General features: G+C 39.2%; 3 protein-coding genes across 3 annotated transcripts; all 3 read right to left on the reverse strand.

Annotated features, from left to right (window-relative positions):
- Positions 1 to 4685: 4685 nt before the first annotated feature.
- Positions 4686 to 6710, reverse strand: LOC119721560 (phospholipase A and acyltransferase 1-like). The gene is made up of 2 exons (XM_038191675.1): positions 5985 to 6710; positions 4686 to 4872 (listed from the first exon to the last, which is right to left on the reverse strand). Exons 1-2 carry the CDS (start codon positions 6526 to 6528, stop codon positions 4790 to 4792), a joined length of 627 nt encoding a protein of 208 aa, XP_038047603.1. The 5' UTR covers positions 6529 to 6710; the 3' UTR covers positions 4686 to 4789.
- Positions 6711 to 9264: 2554 nt separating this feature from the next.
- LOC119732491 (phospholipase A and acyltransferase 3-like) lies at positions 9265 to 10106 on the reverse strand. The gene is made up of 2 exons (XM_038206021.1): positions 9578 to 10106; positions 9265 to 9341 (listed from the first exon to the last, which is right to left on the reverse strand). The coding sequence occupies exons 1-2, from the start codon at positions 10104 to 10106 to the stop codon at positions 9265 to 9267; spliced, it is 606 nt and encodes a 201-aa protein (XP_038061949.1).
- Positions 10107 to 20743: 10637 nt separating this feature from the next.
- LOC119732502 (phospholipase A and acyltransferase 4-like) lies at positions 20744 to 22509 on the reverse strand. Its single transcript, XM_038206031.1, has 2 exons — positions 21721 to 22509; positions 20744 to 20778 (listed from the first exon to the last, which is right to left on the reverse strand). The coding sequence occupies exons 1-2, from the start codon at positions 22379 to 22381 to the stop codon at positions 20744 to 20746; spliced, it is 696 nt and encodes a 231-aa protein (XP_038061959.1). The 5' UTR covers positions 22382 to 22509.
- Between the last annotated feature and the right edge of the window lie 1125 nt (positions 22510 to 23634).

Below are 23634 nucleotides of genomic sequence, written 5' to 3' on the forward strand. Positions count from 1 at the left end.
GGAACGATCGACCGATGGTCCGGTATTTCTGAGTCCAGGAAAACTAATACGTTTGATTACATGAAATGCTGGAAGTTCAATGTTGCTGATATAATCGAAAAATGAGGATTTTTATCAGAAAGTGAGAATGGTGTCGGCTGTTTGTTTATGGCGGGCCCATAATCAACATCGCGGGTCTGTCAATAAAAAGTGTCTACATGATTCTATGATTGCACCATATGTGACCACATCTAGGGCTATTCACATTATACGCCGCGGTTTAATATCCACAATATGGCGGTCCAAAGTTCAAGTGCGCTTTATGCTGCAGCACGGAAATTCTAAGAACATCCCTAAACAATGCGCTGTGCAACATAGATGTAAATCCCCAACATCTCGAGAAAAAAAAATCGATAAGATTTAGAGTAAAAGACAGTAAAACGGCCTAAAACAAAACAAATCAAGGTGAATGCTGATTATTTATTTGTTTGGCCGTGGAACAATCTATAAAGAACATTTCTCATTTATTTAAAATGATTTCACTAAACATGCATTTATGGTATAGTCCGAAACGAGTCTTAAGCACAGGGTATTTGAGGATGAACGAGCTCCTTTATGTCTTGACGTCTTTACTCGTGACTGTCAAAACAATAATCAGACTAAGTATCATAATATGGAGCATTCAAAATAGGCGTGTATTTAAATTTGGGACGTCTCTATAGTCCGAAGTACCATTGGTGCGAAGTCCCATTGGTCCGACAGCTCATTGGTCTACACGTTCCACTGGCATAAACGTCCCGTTGGTCTGACGTCCCATTGGTCCGACGTCCCATTGGTCCGAAGTCCCATTGGTCCGAAGTCTCATTGGTCCGAAGTCTCATTGGTCCAATGCCCCATAGGATTAGGGTTAGGGTTAGCCGGTTAGGGTCAGTCAACCTGAACTAGTGGAACTACTCAGTATTATGTTTTGTCTGACCAATGGGACTTCGGACCAATGGGACTTCGGACCAAAGGGACTTCAGACCAATGGGACTTCAGACTATCGAGACTTAACCCTCGTAATAATTGTATTTTTTTGTCAGGTCGGGAAAGCAAAAACGGAGCAGTCAGGGGCAAATCTTGCTTTCAGGAAACGGTAGGAGGGGAGGGTGATGTGAAAAAGGTAAGTGTGTGGGGGGGGGGGCTGAGTAAAGGCTTGGGAGATGGTCCGGGGGAACTTCCTCCAGAAAATGTTTAAATATACAGTGTTTTCTCATAGTTAGTTGAAAGGCAATGTGGGTATAAAGTGAGGACGTTTGATTACATTTATTCTTTTGGCTCCATTTTTCTAGTATCATGACATCAGTGGTTGAATGGGGGCGGGGCGGTTGAATCCCCGCCCCCTGTATCCGCCAATGACAGTGCGAAGAGTAAATCATACCCGGTCATAATTCAGGAGAATGAATGTCACATTATGTTAAGTTCCAATGTCAAAACATTTTTCCCACTTCATTCGTGTTCTCGCTATTCTAAATTTTTCACAAATACCATGCAAAAAAATACTTGACACCTTAAGAAAGTTATAACTGTGATTAAGCCTCAAGAAATATTTTTTTTTGTACACATTACTATGAATCCTACATGTGGCTCATTCTGGGTAATTGCTCATTGGCGACTGTCATGCACGAACAGAAAACTAATAATGAATACGTAATACAAATATTACGTCAAATGCTCTCACTTTAGCATAGTGCTGGATATAAGATGACGCTCTCATGAGCAACAAAAAAAAACAGAACCGTCAGAGCCTAGTACAGTCTCGTTATAATTTCTGTTAGTGTAACTTTGGCCACATTGCGGCTAATTCCATGGAAAAAACAATCCTTCAAAACCAAACTTGTTCTTATTATAACAACATCAGCATGATTAAGACAATTACTGTTAACAGGCCTCACGCGTAGCAGCCATCTTAAAGGGCAATATCGTTGTTTTGTTTATGCATGAGTGAACCTTTTGTGTATTCATTGTTACTGAAGATGGCCTCTCAGATGGCCGCTACGCGCGCATAAGGTCTATTTTGCAAACAAACTATCAACAGTACTAAATTAACACTTGTACAGAAATAACTTGAAGATATATCATATATCTAGCAAAGGTAATGTTTACAACAAAAAAAGATTCTCAGCAAGATATAATTTGTATCCATTTGTGAACACACCTTTTCACCACTTTGCAGATTTCTAAATCTTTAGTTCTCGGCCCTCTTGTTTTACTTTTTTGCTGGGTACTAGCAACAAGAATACTATACTAACAGAAGCTCCCTACATGCGTATTTCAATGTACGCTGACGATTCCATCGGCAAACTATAGTCGCTGCTCGCTAATAATTTATGTCCCGTTGCATTCTTTAAGGGGAGGATTCCAAATTAAACAAGCGGTAACTTAAAGTAACTCGAGGTTGAACCTCGAAGCAACTCGGGGTTGGACTGCTATGCATACACACAATACATTAATGAATATTCGTCAAGAGTGCTGGGTCACCTTTTTTCTCAAACGAGATTGGACAATATCAAAATAGGACGCTCTCACGGCGTTATGCATATTCATGATGTCTAGGGCTTTAGGGAATAATTTATATAACAAGAAATGATGTTGTTTAAATCACTGACGATTGGCAGCTGATTGTTGGACTGGTTGGAAGTAGTCCTGACTTCTAATCAGGTGATCCGAGTTCGAGTCTCATGAGCGTTTTTCACTTCTTCTCATTTTACCTTTTAAATAATTAAAGTGAAGAAGGAACATTTCTCACAAGACTTAAATCCTATCTTGGGTTTGTGTTGTGGAGATCAAGGCATTAGATATGCATGTGATGGACCAATCAGAAGATGGGAAACGGATGTTGTTTGGGGAAGAAAAAAAATTCGCCGGCGGGCGTGTTTATTGCCAACAAAGGAGCCACCAGATAGACGAATGTTTGTGAATGGCCGGTCCATGATCAGTATTCACTTTCTACGCCGCGCGGTTTTAGCCTATTAATACATAGCTGTCCAAAGGTCATGTGAGCAATATGCAGCACTTGAATTCCCGAGAACGTTCCGAAAGTATGTGTTGCAACATATATAGGTGTAAATCCCCTACTTCGTAAAACTGTCAATACGATTCAGAGTAAAAGAGGGTCAAAGAAACACAAAGTAGTGTGAATGCTGGTTATATTTTGTAGCCATTACGAATGATGAGGTTGTTCTCGGCGATAAAGGGGAATGATATAAAAAAAAATACGTTCCCATTGTTTTCAACATGTTTTTTTTTTTTTTTTTTAATCGTTTGCACTTTCAGTCACCAGAAACGAAATGTAATGATAACAACATAAAATGAATGACAATAGACAAATTCAATATAAGTGAAACGCAGCTCTGTATCTCAATGAACTTTACCTTCAATCTTCGTATTTCTATTTTCAAGGGTGTTTGGATCATGGGCGTCGGCGGCATTTTTTCCGGGGGGGGGGGCGGGGGCAAAGCAAATTTCCCCCCAAAAATCCTTAACTTTTTCATTATATTCTCAATTTATCATTTTTCTGAGCGTGAGCAGGGGAGCATTTGTCCTCCGTCCCCCATCAAATTAATAGCAATATGGCTTGCACCTCTTTTTCCTTTTTTTCCCGTTTTCCTTGTTTATTTATTTTTTTCTTTTCGTTTTCCAGGGGGGCACCCCTCGCGACGCCCATGGTTTGGATACCTCATACATGAGCAAACCATTTGACCCGACAACTAAAAGAATCACAATTGTACTAACGATTACAATTTCATTAATCAATGAACGGTAAGGCGAAGTAAAAAAAAAAACACGTTTCTCGTCCCCGCCCGCTTCCTTTTTGGAGGCCGCCCGGATTTTTTTTATTTATTTTTTTGAAAAATGTAATAAAAAACACCCAATAAATCCACAAATTCATTGGAAAATAAGAACAAATACCAACACAACTCTAAATGACACTGTAAATATGTTCAGTTCTCTTGTCCAACTTGTCTTTCATTTTTAAAAATGTCTTTGAACAGTGGAACACCAACGGTTGCAGGAAACTTTAAAACGGCGGCCATCTTGAAAAAAAAAGAAAAAAAAAAAAAGCCCCGCTTCCTCCCTTTTTTCAAAAACCCAGGACGAGAAACATGTTTTTCTTTTATTCGGCCTAAAGTATGTCAGCAAGTGTATACGGTACTTTTTCAAATGAATGCTTGTTGCCGTCCACATAGCATTCAAGCTTATGGACATCATTTGCCTCACTCAAAATATTAACAATACACTAACGTATGCAGTATTAATTTGCATGCATGAAGACTCCCACATACTGATTTCAAACTGTCCCGGCTATCGACAAAAGGTGTGCTATTTGTTCTTGTCTACACAAACATCATGTGGAATTCCCCACCACGTGCAATCGGCAGAGGCCCTATTGTGCGCACACACAACCAAATGCTGACAATACGTGACCTCAAGTTCATTTTACGCCATTCATGTAGCCATGAACTTTCGTTTATAAATCCAAACTTTATAAAACCACCAAAAAGCATGACACTTAAGTGTAATTATATGTATTTAAATACATGTTCACTGAAACTGAAAGTAGAAAAACAAAAATGGGTTATTTCAATAATTTCATGAAAACAAAATTTTCTTAACCACGTAGTAAACAAAATAGTTTACAATACTAACTATCTTTACGACACCTCCCATCAATTTTTGTCGAACCATTTGTAAATTAATTAATAATGTCGATGTTCGCTAATAATTTAATGCTCCATTTCCCGTGGCATTCTCTTCCTATATACTGAGGTCATACTGAGGTGGTCCACGAAGCGGTTGATGTAACAGAATCATCGGGTTGAGCGTTGGAACTTGTCATGTAGACGAAGACACCTGTTCATTAAAAGAAAATCGAAGGAATTGCTAGAAAATTGCTAAACGATTCACATATCATTAAAAGTACGTCATCATAACCAACTACATGTATTTCTATAATTTGCATGAACAAATATTTGGGCCCCAAAATGTCTGTCTTGTGCCGCGCCTGGTGATATTTTGCTGTCCTAGAGGGCGCACTTTCTTCATATTTGTGTCTCACTGACTACATGACTCTTAATTGAACTTCTTGTAGGCTGATGAACAGAGCCGGGTAGGTAAATCTGGTCCACCGCGTTAATAGCGGAAGGTTTTTTTTTAAGCGGATATATACCCCGCCCCATTTGTTCAAAATGATGCATTCAAATTAACAAATGGCTGTCCATGTCCTCAAGAATGAATATTATGCAGGACAATGTTACAAATGGCTGTCAACCCCTCCTTCACTTGAAAGCCACACTCCTTGAGCCAAAGCGGGACTCACTCCTGATAGTTATTCAGAATTTATTGAATAGAACTGTGTGCGTTCTGTATAAGGAACTGTATAATCGTGCTAATAATGGACGAGGCGAAGCTGAGTCGATTATTAGCATGAATCTACACCTCCGAGTCTATTCTCTGACTTCAACAATTCTTAAAAAAAAAGGTTTATCCAAATGAGTCCCATGCATCACCCCACTCTCCGTGTTTTTGAATAAGTGTACTTTCGAAAAATTACTTATGCGTACGTATTAATAGTTAATGTACACGTTTATGTCTCACAGCCAAAAGCAAGTCAACTTATCAATTCATGTCATTTTGTGTTAATATCCATTTTGATGTATTTTGATAAACAGCCACTTAAATGGCGATTACAAAATCTTACCAAATTTCAGAATGATTCTATAGTTCGCAACATTATCGCTCAATTTGTTTTTAGCAGTATAATAGTCGCAAAATGTTTACTTAATTCCGGAATCCACAATGGTACCTGTGCTTCTGGGTTTGTTACGAATCCGAATCTACAATTTGCTGTAAATTCTTAACGAATATACAGCAAAATGTAATATATGATCGTAAAAATAATCTACACATTAAACAATAGTATGACATCACCAAAAAAAAAAGTTTAACTAGCTTGAAATACTTACCTAGGGCAGCCAGTATAACCAAGATAACAATTATCGTCAGCTTTGCAGCCTGCGAACTGTGGGGTTTACCGTATCGACAAAGATTCACGAAATGCTCGCAGTTGTTGTCTAAGAAATCGTACTTTATCCCCTTGTTGTCCCGGTGCATTTTCTTGGCCTTTTCACTGATGGCTTCGGAACTGCGAAGTTGTCTTTCAGAGTCTCTTGAGTTGTTAATCCTCACCTTGCCAGAACCACCGAGAATCATCCAAATCGTATCAGCTCGTATCTCGGGCTTTTGGCTGGCAGATGACGCACTGCCTGATATCTTCTTTTTGGAGAATGCCGGCCCTCCTTCGAACATGCCGAAATGGATGACAGCGTGTTTCATATGATGGTATCGACCGACGTATATACCCCAGTGTGCATACAAACCACCGGCGCGGTCGAACTCCAGCCTATCACCGAGGCATACTTTGTCTTCCAATTCCATGATATCCGGAGGTGAAGGCAAATGCCAGTTACTCACGAGCTCAATATTGTTGTTGTTCGCCATGTCCTGCATGTTGTCTATTGCTTCAGTTACTTGAGTATTGCCCGAGACGAGGAAGGCTGATGACGCGTCTGCTCTCACAAGAAGCCTAACAACGTTGAGTTCAACACTGTCGAGAAAGTGGGGATTGCCATGCTAGACCGTTTCTCGCTTCCTGTACCTGTGTAGCCTTTAGTCAGGTCCCACGCGCCTATACCCGGACCATCCGGACACGTAACGCAGCCTGGATGCTGGCACGTAAAAAGACTAGCACGAGCGGCAAAGCCGCAAGGGCCTTTACTATCTCGTGGAACTAATCACTTATTCATTTATTCACGTAATATCAATCAAGCAATATAAACCAATCATCAAACGGTGGTTTGCGGTTACCAGCAACAGCACGCGCGCCATGGCTGTCTGGCGCCAGACGACGGCTGCTCGATTTACGTTAGTAATTCTGCATTTTCATTGGTCAATTCACAACGGGTAATGCATTATGCATGTGTCTACGAAATCGGTAGACAAATGTAAAGAAAAACATAAGCGTTCTCCACCAGATGGTAAAGGTCCTCGTGGCTACGCCGCTTGTCCTAGTCATTTTACGTGCCACTGTCAGCATCCGGGGTGCGTCACGTGTCCGGGTAAGCGCGTGGGACTTGACTAAAGGCTAGTACTTGTGTTATCGAATGCTTGTTATTTGTGGCGAGAATCGGTCTATGTTCCGCATGGGTGATCTTTCAATGTCACGCGTGATCGTTTCTATTGACTGGCAGGAGTGAGGCTGTAACTGCGAACGCTCAAAGTTATTTTGGGCACCGGGGAAATTTGGTCTTTTCCCTGAGTGGTACATCCAGGAATTGTTGAAAGGGGGTGGGATTGGGGTTGGGGAACTTGTAGTTGAAGTGCACGATTTTGCTTTCAAGCCGATGGATAGATGAGATGTGATTGTGTAAATTGGATTTGGGTGAAAAGGAACCCAGGCCATTTAAGCACTACAAAACGAATCTTCCTATAAACTCTCCCTTAGTTCTGAAGACTAGTTATTTGATAACTGTAAATTTGCGTGCATAAAAGGCTTCAACCGTGCTGATATCAAATTGTCCTGGTAATCGACAAAAGGAGAGCAATTTGTATTCTTGTTTGCACACATATCATGGGAATTCCCCTACATCTGCAATCGGCATAGACCTATTTTGTGCACAGCATAACTTGTATGTACACAGACACAATTAAGTGCTTACAATGAATGTACTTGACCCATTCACACCCTTCTCGAGTTCATTCATGCCAGTTTTCAAAGGTCTCTAACTGTCGACGATTTCCTATTAAACAGGTTTGTGTTATGAAAGTATGACTTATTTACTGCAGTGTCCGTGTTTTCACTCATCAAGTGACGGACTCATACGGTCCTTGGAAACAATGGATGAATTTACTAAAACATCTATTAATTTAGGTTTGCGAAGGGAAACTTTCCGGTATCGAACTCTTTTGAACTCGATAACAATTGTAATAATTGTACCCGGCTGACCACTTTATAAATGAATGTCATTAAAAGCCTTGTTAGAATATCATTGTCGCAGAACTATGAACTGTCAGTGAAAATAATTAAACGCATATTCGTCGTTACCTTTTTAGTGCAGATATTTTGCACTTTTTAAAAAATTCAAGCAATCACATTCTGTACAGATTTTTTTGTTGGCACAACTTCACAATGGATCTGAGGTCATTAGGTCGTCGTAAGTATTTACTCATTGGTGATTTTTAAGATGATTAATTGCAAATCTGCAATGACAAAATCAACCAAAAACTAGAAATTAAGACTTTTGAATAATTGTTTTACACATATTGTTATTATTCTAATCAGTTAGGGTAATGTTTACACAAAATAGGGGCCGAACGTCCTTATTTACATCAGAATTTATCAAAATTGAAAAAATCAGCAGCAGATAATCAAGACTATGTATACAAATCGAATTGGATTTGAACGTTTTTTTTATAAGAAAGCTTAAATCCTGACGCTGAAATGCTTTCCAGAAATAGTTTCACTGTGATTGTGACTTTTAGCCTTCCGACAACGTGTCTTTTTTTTTCTTTTTAATGTTCTATAATTTTTTTCCCTTCCAATAATTCTTGTCAATTGTCAATTTGATTGTTGACTTTCAGCACTAGACAGACACAACACAACACTAGCCCCCCGCTTTTTTTTTTTAACTTTATAGCCCGGTTCTGTGTTAACTTTTTTTATGTACTAATTGTTGTTATCCGTACGACACTATCCTTAAATTCTCGTCGACTGAACCACTGACATAATAATGATGTCGCTGTTCGCTAATAATTCGGTGGGTCATTTCCCGTGGCATTCCCTGCCAGCTGAATTACGGTAGCCTTCCAGGAGTTTATCTGCGATGAGAGTTGGGACTTATCATCGCGGCGACAGCAACTGTAAATTAAAAGAGAATCAAAACGATTTGTTAAAAAAAGCTAAAACGATTCACATTTCATTTACGTCTTTAAAAGCAACCTTTTAAATCATTTCCATCAAGGCATGTTTTGGCCTTATTTCCTTCTTAACGTGTCGTGCTAGAGATGTTTTGCGAGTCCCAGAGGGCGCGTCCAGTTTCATCTTTGTGTCTATATATGGCTGTATCACTAGCTCTATGACTGTCACAAATTAAGAGAGCCAAGCAATGCTGTGAGATTTCCTCATATGTAACGGCAATGAATGTGCTTACTCCGTGCCAGTGTGTAAATCGGACGCATGAACAATTTTCAGCTAATACCCATGGTGGGATCTCTAGGAGTTAAGGGTTGGTTGAAGGGGTCTGACCCCCATATCCCCCTCCTCCCTTGGCCGCAAACATACGAAAAACATGTTGAACAAAATTTAATGTATCTTATGCCCTATCCGCCGAAAGTTACCCCTTGAGCCGAAGCTGAATCGCCACTCATGTTTATTCAGAAATAAATTGATTAATTGAATAGAATGATGTGCGCTCAAGGACCACCTTTTACGGGCTTGCCTTGCTTGTGTTCTAAAATGTACCATTGAAATTGTGTAAGAGAGCTAGCTCTCGATACTGACCTGCACCTGCTCCGATCAAACCAAGGACACCGATCGTCAGCAAAGCGTCAGTACTCTGATCACTGTGAGGTTTGTCGTATCGACAAAGATTGACGAAATGCTCGCAGTTATAATTGAAAAGATCGTAATTAATTGGCGTTTTGTTTTGGTGCAATTCCTTGGCCACTTTGATGATGACGTCGGGATCCAGAGGCTTAACTTGCTCGTCTCTGGAGTTGTTGATCCTCACCTTGTCGGAACCGCCGAGAATCTTCCCAATCGTGTTAGCTCGTATCTCGGGCTTTTGACCGGCAGCAAACGCACTGCCTGATATCTTCTTTTTGGAGAATGCCGCCCGCTTGTCGAACATGCCGAAGTGGATGACTGCATGCTCCATATGTTGGTATCGACCGACATATATACCCCAGTGCGCGTATATGCCATTGTCGATCTCCAACCTATCACCGGGGCATAACTCATCTTCCAATGCTCTGATATCCGACAATGAAGGCTTATGCCATGCACCTATAACCCCAAAATTGTTTCCCATGTCTTCTGTCTGTCAAACGTTTGATTCAGTATTTCCAAGACGAGGATCGATCGCACGAATCGCACTAAGTTCAATGTTGCTAGGATAAACGAGAAATGAGGATTCTCATCAGACAGTCAGACTGATATCAACTAAACATGTATTTTCGAATACTTGTTTATGATGGGCCCATAATCAACATCACGGATCTGTCAATACAAAATGTGCTGACATTGGGCCAATAATTGCACAATAAGCTAATTATATGGCAATTTATGTTCGCTGTATACGCCACGGTTTAGTATCTATTACTATGGCGGTCCAAACTTCGTAAAAAATATAGATAAGATTCAGAGTAAAAGAGGGTCAAACGGGCACAAAAAGCAGTGTGAATCACGGTGATATATTTGCAGCTGTAGGAATGATGAGATTGTTTGTATCGGCGATAAAGGGGAATTAAATAAAGGAATGCTCCAGTTTGTTTTCAAATTTCAAAATGATTTTCATCAGGGATTAAGTAGTAGTATTAAACTCAAATGTTAATACCGCAGACTGCAGACTGAAAATAACGAGACACTTTTTCACATTCATTCGTTTTTCTCTATTGCCACATCTTTCACAATAACGACGCTATTATTTGACAACTTTAGAAGATTATTGCTGTTACTAAAACTCAAGCAATGGTTTTCCTACTAACTAAAAATGAATCTTAAATGTACAGCATCCTAGGCAATTGTGTATTGGTGAATTCACCATAAACTAATAATGAACAAATAAAGTAATAAAAGCAAACAAAACGATTATAGCTAATAGCAACCAAGAACTCTGAGTTATAAACGCAACAAAAGCATGATAATTTAACATAGTTCTTCGCATAACGTTTTCGTTCATGAGCATAAAAATGACCAAGGACTTGAACAAATGGAAACATCTGAACTAAAAGAAAGACACATACGGGCACATTTCGATAATTCCCTGCTAAAAATCCTTTAAACACACTCCTAATTCAAAAGGACAAAAAACAATTATTTAAAATTTGCAAACACCACAATCAATCATACTAAATTAAGAAGTCTTATAGAAACTATCTTTCACATATATCTTTTTACAGCGAAGAAAATGTTTACGCACAAGTTTTAATCAAGATAAATGTTTGACCCATTTTATCAAACACCAGACGTTTTTCTCCGCATCGTAGATTTCTACATCTGTTATATTTTCAATAGGATAAAAAATTACACGAATGGAATTGCAGTTCTATTCATAAATGGACGATAAATCAAGTGCGTGATCTTGAACACCTTTTGCCGTCCAAAAATATTTAAAATAGGCATTCAAGGCAAGTGGACATCATTTGCTAAAAAAAAATGTATCTTTGCCTATTCAAAGAACAACAATGCGAAGTTTTGATTTAACAAATAACCTGTCAAAATTTAGCTTAGTAGATTTCCACAGATATTGTGAAAAAAATGTGTGAATGTATCTTCATTTGCTTTTTTCGACGCAAAACAAGGTTTCTATTGAAAGCCCTCCCTTCCACAACATGCTCGGTTTTGACTTCCCCCCTTGTGGTATGATCCCAATCTGTCAACCGGGAAATTGATTCTTACGCACCGCCGACACAAGTCACCGATTGTAAGCTAAACTAAATTCGGTCAATTAGGAACAGTGTTTGACAAAAGTAGTTTGTCTCGAGATGGTTGAGTCCTGATGGGGGGGGGGGGAGGGACTGGAGGGGAGGGGAAGACCCTGTTGCTGAAGTTAAATATTATTGCTCTCAAGGCCAAGAGTGGATGGGGAGTGATTGTATAATTTGCATTTGAAATACCCTCTTTGAAATAACGATACAAGGAAAAGCAATTGGGGTCCTTGTTTAGAGGGTCCGACGGAAACGAATGGACTGGTAGTTCGGTATTTCTGAATCGAGGAAAACTAATGCGTCTGATTACATGAAAGGCTGGAAGTTCAATATTGCTGAGATTATCGAGAAATTAGATTTCCTCTCAGAAGGAGAGACTGTTGCCCGCTATCGAGTATTTGTCTATGGCGGGCCCATAATCAACATCGCGGGTCTATCTGTAAAAAAAATGTTTACATTGTTTCTATGATAATCATTGCATCATAATGTTATGCGGCCACTTCTAGGCCTATTCACTTTTTACGCTACAGTTTATTATCCACAATATGGTGATCCAAACTTCATGTGCGATTGTTACAGCACTGAAATTCAGAGGAGTTCAGAGGAGGGTAAAATGGCAACAGCAACAAAAAGTGAAGAAAAAAATCGGTGTGAATACTAATTATATTGTGTAGCCGTGGAAATGATGAGGTTGTTTATCTCGGAGATAAAGGGACCGATTTATAAAGAAATGTTGTTTTTTTATTTACAAAATGTTTTAAATTAGACTTAATTTAAATGAAATGTTTGAAAACGCAGCTCTGTTTCTCTTTGAGCTTTACTTTAAATCTTCTTTTTGCTATTTTCAAGGTTGTTTGGATACCTGATTGGTGTTTGTGCTATTTTGTCTGTACAGGGTGAGTAAACAAATGTCCCTTTCATCTTCATCATCAAGTTGACTCTCGTCCGACATTTGGATCTTGTCTCCCAGAAAAATGAGAAAATATTACAGTTTAATTGTTTCAGCAAACAATTGGTCTGGGTATTGACTACGTTCAGTAAAATTAACATGCCATTGTTATTAACGAGCAGCCAAAAGCATGATAATTTAGCGTTGTTCTTCGTATATCATTCGATCATAAAAACGAACAAGGTCTTGAACCAATGGAAATATCTGAACTAAACAAAAATACGTACATGGGCACACTTCGATAATTCCATGCTAAAAATCTTTAAAACAGACCTAGTTCAGAAGAACAAAAACCGATTATTTAAAATGTGCACACTATCACACATTATCAATCACACTAAATGTAAAAGTCTTATATAAACTTGCACATATATTTTATACAGCGAAGTTAATATTTATACACAATTTTGAAAACAGATAAATGTTTTGACTATTAAATCAACTACCAGGCTATTTAATCACGTCGTGGATTTCTACATCTATGTCATATTAACGATAAAAATACGATAAAACTTAATGGGATTGCAATTCAATTGAAAAAAATAAACGGCAAACTACAATCAGGTGCATATAATTCTAAATGTAAAGGTAGTGGACATCATTTGCAAAACAATGTATTTTTGCCTGTTCAAAGAACAACAATGCGCAGTATTAATTTAACAAATAACCTGTCAGCATTTAGCTTAGTTGATATCGCTGTTTTTTAAGAACACTATTTGAATGCATCTTCATTTTGTTTTTATTTTTCGACGCAAAGTAAGATTTGCGTTGACAGCCCTCCCTTCCACAACTTGTTCATTAATACGTTTTTACTTGCACCTTCTTGTGGGAAATTGATTCTTACGTACCGCTGATATATGTAGCCGGATTGCAAGTTAAACTAAATTTAGTCAATTTGGAGAAGTGAATGACCAACAAAAAAATTGTCTCGAGATGATTGAGTCCTAATAATCATCGCTAGGAAATGATGGGAGGACCTTGTAGCTGAAGTTAACTTGTATTACTCTCATAGAGGATGGATGAATGAGATGTGATAGAGTCAGTTAGATTTGAAACAGCCTCCTTGATATATCGAAACTAAAAACTAAATAACTCGGGTCCATTTCATAATTCAGTGAGTCCGACGGGAACGATCGACCGGTGGTCCGGTATTTCTGAGTCCAGGAAAACTAATGCGTTTGATTACATGAAATGCTGGTAGTTCAATGTTGCTGAGATGATCGAGAAACGAGGATAAGTCGACTATTTGTTTATGGCGGGCCCAAAATCAACATCGTGGGTCTGTCAATAAGAAAGTGTCTACATGACTCTATGATTACACCATATGTGGCCACATCTAGGGCTTTCGCATTATACGCCGCGGTTTAGTATCCACAATATGGCGGTCCAAAGTTCAAGTGCGCTTTATGCTGCAGCACGGAAATTCCAAGAACATCCCTAAACAATGCGCTGTATGTAATGCAACATGGACGTAAATCCCCAACATCTCGAAAAAAATGTCAGAGTAAAAGAGGGTCAAACGGCCTAAAACAAAACATATCAGAGTGAAAGATGATTATATAGTTTTAAGCCGTGGGAATGATTTTGTTGCTTATCTCGGAGATTATACATGAACAATTATAGAGAACATTTCTCATAATTTTGAAAAGTTTTCACTAAACATGCATTTATAATATTTTTTATGCTATAATCTGAAACGAGTCTTAAGCACAGGGTATTTGAGAGTGAACGAGCTCCATTATAATATGTCTTGACGTCTTTATCCGTGACTGTCAAACAAATAATTAGACTAAGTATCATAATATGGAGCATTCAAAATAAGCGTGAATTCGTTGTAATTTTTACCTTAGTCGTCCAACGACTAAGGTACTGTATTTCAGTTGTTTCTATTTTCTTCTTCTTACCTTAGTCGTCCAACGACTAAGGTACTGTATTTCAGTCGTTTCTTTCTTCTTCTTCTTTCCAATTAGTGATCAAATGCGGTCACATGATCAAATTTATCATTTTTTTTTAAATGGCACTTACTGATAAAGTAATCAGCCCATTTCAAACAAACTTCGTCAAATGAAACTTGGACACGTGCCCTTCCTAGCCACGTTCATAAAATCTCGCCAATAGTCATTTGATGGTCACTTGTGGTCATTTAATGCAAATCTACAAAATGCTTCTTCTCCCACAGTTTTGACCGAATTTATGTGAAACTTGGTCGGTTACATCTTTGGACCATGCCTCATACTGGGTGTACACAGAATTTAGCCAGTAGTCACCTAACAATCTGTAAGGGTCATTTTATGAAAAATAAAAAAATGTTGTTTTGCACATTAAATGTTTGCAGTCCTGTTCAGAGTTTTTGTCTTTCTTTAAATTCTCAAATTCCATGTTCTTGACTTATTTGGTTGTCGAGTTATTCCACGTTTATCATTTTTGAAACGTCCGAAAAAAAAAACAATATAAAAACATAGGAATTCTGGGAAGGTTTCAGTGAGTCCGACGGGAACGATCGACCGGTGGTCCGGTATTTCTGAGTCCAGGAAAACTAATACGTTTGATTACATGAAATGCTGGAAGTTCAATGTTGCTGATATAATCGAAAAATGAGGAATTTTTATCAGAAAGTGAGAATGCTGTCGACTGTTTGTTTGTGGCGGGCCCATAATCAACATCGTGGGTCTGCCAATAAGAAAGTGTCTACATGATTCTATGATTACACCATATGTGGCCACATCTAGGGCTTTCGCATTATACGCCGCGGTTTAGTATCCACAATATGGCGGTCCAAAGTTCAAGTGCGCTTTAAGCTGCAGCACGGAAATTCTAAGAACATCCCTAAATAATGCGCTGTGCAACATAGATGTAAATCCCCAACATCTGTAGAAAAAATCGATAAGATTTAGAGTAAAAGACAGTAAAACGGCCTAAAACAAAACAAATCAAGGTGAATGCTGATTATTTATTTTTTTGGACGTGGAACAATCTATAAAGAACATTTCTCATTTCTTTAAAATGATTTCACTGAACATGTATTTATGGTATGCTATAGTCTGAAACGAGTCTTAAGCACAGGGTATTATTCGTGACTGTCAAAACAATAATTAGACTAAGTATCATAATATGGAGCATTCAAAATAGGCCTGTATTTCTCGTAACTGGGGACGTCTCCATAGTCCGAAGTACCATTGGTGCGACGTCCCATTGGTCCGAAGTCCCATTGGTCCGAAGTCCCATTGGTCCGAAGTCCCATTGGTCCGAAGTCTCATCGGTCCGAAGTCTCATTGGTCCAATGCCCCATAGGATTAGAGTTAGGGTTAGCCGGTTAGGGTCAGTCAACCTGAACAAGTTGAACTACACAGTATTATGTTTCGTTTGACCAATGGGACTTCGGACCAATGGGACTTCGGACCAATGGGACTGCAGACTACCGAGACTTAACCCTCGTAATTATTGTATTTTTTGTCCGGTCGGGAAAGGAAAAACGGAGCAGTCATGGGCAAATCTTGCTTTGAGGAAACGGTAGGAGGGGAGGGTGATGTGAAAAGGGTGTGTGTGTGGGGGGGGGGGGCTAAGTTAAGGCTTAGGAGATGGTCCGGGGGAACTTCCTCCAGAAAATGTTGAAATATACAGTGTTTTCTCTTAGTTAGTTGAAAGGCAATTCGGGTATAAAGTGAGGACGTTTGATAACATTTGTTCTTTTGGCTCCATTGTACTAGTATCATGACATCAGTGGTTGAATGGGGGGGGGGGTTGAATCCCTGCCCCCTGTATCCGTCACTGACAGCGCGAAGAGTGAATTGTTAAGTTCCAATGTCAATACTGATGAAATGTAAACTCTAAAAAAAAAATCCCACCTCATTCGTGTTTTCGCTATTCTAAGTCTTTCACAAATACCAGGTTATAAAAAAACCTACTTGACAACTTAAGACAATTACTGTCGACAGACCTCATGCGTAGCGGCCATCTTAGATAGCAATATCGTTGTTTTGTTTATGCATGAGCGAACCTGTTGTGTATTCATGTTACTGTGTTACTAAATTAAAATTACACAAGACAAGGTCTATTTTGCAAACAAAGCTATCAACCGTACTAAATTAACGCTTCTACAGAAAATAAATTGAAGATATATATTCAGCAAAGATAATGTTTCCAAAAGAAACATTCTCAGCAAGATATAATTTGTATCCATTTGTGAACACACCTTTTCGCCACTTCGTAGATTTCTAAATTTTTAGTTCCCGGCCCTCTTGTTTTACCTTAAGCTGGGTACTAGCAACAAGAATAATGATGTAAACAAAGATACAAACCGAGTTAAACTAACAGAAACTTCCGACATGCGTATTTCAATGTATGGCGACGATTCCATCGGCAAACTATAGTCGCTGCTCGCTAATAATTTATGTCCCGTTGCATTCTTCATACATACATAACTGTCCAAACAATTAGACTAAGTATCATCCTATATGAAACATTCAAAATAGGCGTCGATTCGTAGTCATTTTTCCTGGTTGGTGAAAGGAAAAATGGAGTAGTCAGGGACGAATATTGCTTTCATGAACCGGGCGAGAGGGGGGGGTGTGATGTCAAGTTGAGAGGGGGAGGAGGGGGGGGGGGCTGAGTGATAGGCTCTGGAGGAGGTCCGCGGAATTCCCACAGAAAATGTTGAAATCTACGGCGCTTTCTCCTGCGTTCGAAGGAAATTTAGGAATAAAGTTGGGACGTTTGCTGAACGAGTGGGTGGGACGGTTGAAACCCCCGCCCTGTATCCGCCACTGACAATGCAAAGTGATTTGTACCCTGGTCATAAGATTTAGAAGAAACTCCAATGTATTCAATACCTATAAACTGCAGACTCAAAATAACGAGACACATATTTTCCACCTCATCGTTTTATTCTCTATTCTAAATCTTTCACAATAACCATGTTAAAGATCAACTTGACACCCTCGGAAAATGATAACTGTGATTAAAACTCAAGCGCTATTTGTTTCTACAAATTAATATGAATCCTACGTGTGGCTCATCCTGGGCAATTGCACATTGGCGGCTGTCATGCACTAACAGAAAACTAATAATGAATACGTAATACAAATATTAAGTCAAATGCTCTCACTCCTATTTCTGGGTATTAGATGACGCTCTCATGATGTACATACAAAAGTACCGTCAGAGCCTAGTAAAGTCTCGTTACAATTGCTGTAAGTGTAACTTTAGGTAATGTCACCATTTCCATGGGGAAACAAATCCCTCAAACCCACTTAGTTCTAATTATAACGAAATTAGCATGATTGTTAAGACGATTACAGCTAATATGCGTAGCAGCCATCTTGGAGGACAATGTCTTTGTTTTTGCTTGAATATGCATGAGTGAATCTTTTATGCATTCATTGTTACTGAATAAAAAAAAATGCTCTTTCAGATGGCTGCAACGCATAAGGTCTATTTTGCAAACAAAACTATCAACCGTGCTAAATGAAAACTCGAACAAAAAATAACGACACAATTCGCCACATCGTAATTTTCTAAAACTATAATTGTGTATACATCATTTTATAAGAAGATAAAACTAGACTTACTATGAGTGAAATGTTTGAAAACGCAGTTCTGTATTTATATCTCAATGAGCTTTTCTTTCAATCTTCTGATTTCTATTTTCAAGGGTGTTTGGATACCTTATTGATTTTTGTATGCTATGTTTCCTATGCATTATACATGAGCAAACCGTTTGATCTGTCAACTCAAAGAATCACAATTATACTAGCGATTACAATTTCATTAATCAATGAACGGTGAAGTGTATCAGCATGACACAAAATGAATGACAAAAAACGAACTTGCTTCGTCAATTCCACGCCGATTGCTCCACGAGACGAATTTCAGAGATTTTGGACGAATCGGTATGCTAAAAATTTGAATTATACTAAACCTTAAATGAAATCTAGAGGTGACTTTTTGAAATTCGAATTGAGAAGTGAGCTGGGCGATGATTGAGGACGAAATTAAAGTAGCGATATAGGGAATTCGTGTGATACATGTGTCAAAATAGCTGGGAAAACCTATATTTAAAATGGTAATTGGCTAATCTACCCAAAATTGAAAAGAAATTAAAAGATGAAGTACAAGACAATAATTTAATTTTTGTTTGAGAAACCCAGTGATGTCGGCTTGCATGTTATTTGGCCCTGAACTTTGTTGATTTTACACTGTTTTCAATGGGGCTTGAATTGGTTCAGTGCACCCTAGAATGTCAAAGTAAATACAGTGTAGCGCATTAATACAATTAATAATCATATAATGTACATGCTTTGCTCTACACTGTACACTTTATTGAACTTATTTATCTAACCTTCTTCAACCCCTTCATAATTATAATTAAAACTTTTATTTTTATTTTTAGATCTTTATTTTTTATTTTTTTATTGTAAGACTGTAATTTTTGTTCATTTATTTAACTATTTATTTAAAGAAATTTAAAATGCAATATTTACTCACTTATCTAATTAATTAATTAATTAGGCTAACTTACCAACTTGTCTAATTATTTATTTATCTATTAGAAGTAGTAGTAGTAGGACATGTAGTAGAACTAGTAGTTGAAGTACAATGTATATATTAATTTGTTTATTCATTTAATTTACCTGGTAATTGGGTTTTTTTTTAATTGCTTTTGATTTGTTTGTCTAATAATTATATAATTTACCAACCTTGTTCTTAACTTAATGTAACTTTATTTGACTTTTTTTGTATAGTTAAAACTTCTTTTTATATTTATTACTTGTTGTTTTCACGTATGCCAGTCAGTTTGGAGAACCCCTAGACAGAAACAATGTTTCTTTTGGGCAATCCTTCGGGAGCTGAATGGTATTTTGTTTTTGTTTGTTTGTTTATGTATCTAAAGCTTTTTTGTGTGTTGTAACTTTAGTCATTTGTTTGCATGTGTTTGTTGATTTATTCCCGAGAAATAAAATAGTATAGTAATGTGAATGTCAAAGTTTAACACATGGCTGGACAGTGACTGTACTGTGTACATGCGCTACTCACGAGTATACAACTACAATGCAACGAATCATGTTTGTCTCACAGTCACGGAAATACCACAATTTCTCTCACAAAACGATAAAATGACACAGCAATACTCATTGGGAAGTTTCTTTAAGATCTTTCTCCGCACAGTGGTATAACTCAAAACCGACAGCATTTTCTAGACAAAATATATGTTGGTCTTCTCCGTTCGAAGCCCACAGAGGAAAACTTGTTACAAGTTGCCTTTGCGCAGGAAGCACAAAGGTCACACTATGCAAATCACCTTGCCAAACTTTTGGACGAACAACAACTGACGGTGCACTTGGTCTCGCTACAGTATGTTTGACGTTGTGGTCCAATGGTTAGGGTGTTTGACTCGTGTGCCGTGGCACACGGGTTCAAATCCTGACCGTGGGAACATGGTGCTTGTGCTCTTGAGCAAGGCATTTTACCATTATTGCTTCGTCCTTCGGATGGGACGTAAAGTCGTAGGTCCCGTGTGTTGTGTAATGCACGTTAGAGAACCCAGTAACACTTGTCGCTAAGAGGAGGAGGGGTTTGCCCCGGTGTTTCTTGCAGTGGCAGCAATTATGCGCCGCAGCACCTCGCAAAAAGGCGCTTCATAATGGGTCTCATATGTTCATTTACTTCATTTACCTGGCTTTGGGTCTCATATGTTCATATACTTCATTTACCTGGCTTTTAGTTGCATTCTTCCACAGCGCTTTGTATCCTCTGGCAAAAAGCGCTATATAAATACAGTTATTATTATTATTATCAAGACGTTATTAAAAACACATGATTAGTTTTAAAACACAAACAGTTGAAGCAGCTAGTGTTTGTCCACAAACACATTTCTAATTTACTCGTTACTGGGGTAATAGCTAACAGAATATGACGTAACAAAGATATACACGGAATTAAACTAACAGAAACATCCAACATGCGTATTTCGATGTACGCTGACGATTCCTAATTTATGCCCCGTTGCATTCTTAACCAGCTCAACTGTGGTATTCCACCAAGGAGTTTGAGGTGATGACAGAATTATCTGCGTCAAGCATCTGGACTTATCTTCACGGCGAAGACAACTGTAAATTAAAAGCAAACCGAAAACGGGTCGTTTAGAAAATTATTCACATTTCAATGCGGATTTTCATGATCGCACCTCCGAATTTAGACCCAAGAAGCTTGGACAATACGTCTTTCAAAAACCACGGCCAAGCAGGAAAAAACAGGTTTTGACTCGGGGTTTTCCGTCTTGTCTGCGCCTTTTGACATTTTGCTCAGTCATAGTAGCACCAGCCTATTTATAAAGAGAGCATACGAATATTTCCCCGTAACGCCAATGCAAGGGCTCAAACCGAACGGGAGTTTGATTGGAGGCTAACCCAGCGCCCTCTTTATGCATTAAAATGAACACATGCATGCTCCTCCTCCTTCTCCTTCCCCCAAAAGTTACATTTATTATAATAGCCAGTGGAGGATCTACATGGATGCTAGGGGGTCTAAGCCCTACCCTTTTGACCGTAAGATAGAAAAAATTATGCAGCAAAAAGTAGCAAATGCCTGTTAACACGGGGCCCTCTCATAAGTCAGACGCCTCATAGGTCCGACGCCTCCGTCATAAGTCCGACTGAATCGCATCCCCCAACCAAATAAAGGCCCATAAGTCCGACGCCTCACCAGTCCGACACCTCATAGGTCCGACGCCTCATAGCTCCGACGCCTCGTAAGTCTGACAAATTAAACGCCTCGTTTTTCCGATGTCGGACTTATGAGGCGTAGGACTTATAAGGCGTCGGACTAATGAGGCGTCGGACCTATGAGGTGTTGGACTAATGATGCGGCCCTGTTAACACCCCCCCCCCCCCGCCTTGAAAGCTAACCCCCTTGATCTGGATTCGCCCCCGATAGCCACTCAGATTTGATTGAATATAACTTTGTGAGTTCTGAGCCCAGCTCTTCTCTTGCCCTGTCTTGTTTTCAGTTAACGTGCCCGCTGCACGTGAGCTATAGATTAAGCTACTTACCTAAGGCTGCCTCAATGAGAACAAGCTTAGCTATTGGAGAAACCTGCTCTCTGTCGGGTATGTTGTATCGAAAAAAATTCCATATATTCAGAACCATCTCAACTCCTCGAGAAATCTGCACACTGTGGGGTATGTTGTATCGAAGAAAATTCCATATATTCAGAATCATCTCAACTCCTGGAGGAATCTGCTCACTGTGGGGTCTGTTATACCGACAAAGATTCACGAAGTGCTCGCAATTACTGCTGAGGAGCCTGTAATCTATCGGCGTTTTGTCACGGTGCATCTTTTTTGCTTCTTCAATCAAGTCGTCGGGATCCAAAGGCTCTACTTGATTATCTCTTGAGTTGTTGATCCTCACCTTGTCACCGTCGAGAATCCTCCCAATGGCATCAGCTAGTATTTCAGGCTTTTGACTGGCAGAGGATGCACTGCCTGATGTCTTCTTTTTGGAGAATGCCGCCCCTCCTTCGAATATACCGAAGTGGACGACAGCGTGTTCCATCCATTTGTATCTACCGACGTATATACCCCAGTGTGCGTAAAGACCATTGCGGTCGAACTCCAGCCTATCGCCGAGGCATAGTCTTTCTTCCAAGTCTACGATATCCCCAAAGGCATACCATTTACTCACAAACGCAAAATTGTTGTTGCTTGGCATGTCTCCTTCCTGTTATAAGGTGGTTCAGTATTTGCAAGATGAGGAAAAAATGACGACTTTCACCCAACGTTGTGTTCAGTGCTGCTGAGAAATGGGAATTTCCAGTCACCTATATCGTCTACCTTTCACACTGCAGTTACGCAGATAAAAAAAACCTGTCCACGCGTGTTCCATCACAATAGGTGGGCGTTTGTATTTACTAACAGGGGTGGCAGGGTCGTAGCAAAATCTTTTTTTTTATTGGGGGGGGGGGGGGGTTCTTGAAACGGGCACTCGCACATCCATCCTGAAATGAAGACACTTTTTTTTCTTCCGGACACTTGGCTTCCTTACAATCAAACAGTTGGCGGGGGTTGGGGGGGGGGGTATATATAGTTGGTATAATTTTCAGATGGGGGGCACTGTTCAAAACAGACGGTCATGCACACTAATGGGCAACATATGGCGCTTTTCAGAGCGACACATGCGCGAAACTAAAAAAAAGAAGGGCACTCGTAACCGCCCGCTGCCACAATAAGGACACGACTTTTTGGGGTAAAAAAAGGCACTTGTTCGAAAAAAGGGCACTCGTTAAAAAAAGTAAGGGGGGGGGGGAACTCTGGTGAAAACGGGCACTTGAATGGAAAAAAAAACAGTCTTTATAAAATATGGGGGCGGTAAATACCCGCCCCCTTAACACCCCCCCCCCTCCCCACCCCGCTGGCTACGCCTGTTATGGGTGGGTGTTGGATTAGGTCCTTATGCGAACTCAAAAACAGGTGGATCAGTCTGAACACGAGGGGACGAGGAAGTGATCTCTAAATTTTGGTCATGTTCATCCTCATATTTAGCTCAATGTAAAATACCTATTCCATGCAGCCGGATTTAGTCCATTCACTGGCAAATTGGGATAATCCAATTTCTCCTTTCCCTCTTTTTATGTCGTAGCCAAAGTTCACGATTTTGTTTTCAAGGCGATGGGTGGATAATAATGTAAGAGTTGGATTAGGAAAACCCTCATGGAAATAATAAAACTGAAGGAAAAAGTAATTCGGGTCCAAGTCCACAGAAACTTTCGCTCTAAAACTATATATACTTCTGAAGAAAACAAAATAAACATACCATTATCATTTGATTACTCTAAAGATGTACGCATAAAGTCAATTAAAAGGGCGTTTGGATGTCTTGGTTTATTTACGCTATAATGGCATGCATATTCATGTCCCATAACTATGATGTCATTCAAGGCTGAATTTCCGGTAACTTTGTTCTGG

The sequence above is a fragment of the Patiria miniata genome, unplaced genomic scaffold (genome assembly GCF_015706575.1).
Source record: "Patiria miniata isolate m_02_andy unplaced genomic scaffold, ASM1570657v1 HiC_scaffold_1, whole genome shotgun sequence".
Taxonomy (NCBI): domain Eukaryota; kingdom Metazoa; phylum Echinodermata; class Asteroidea; order Valvatida; family Asterinidae; genus Patiria; species Patiria miniata.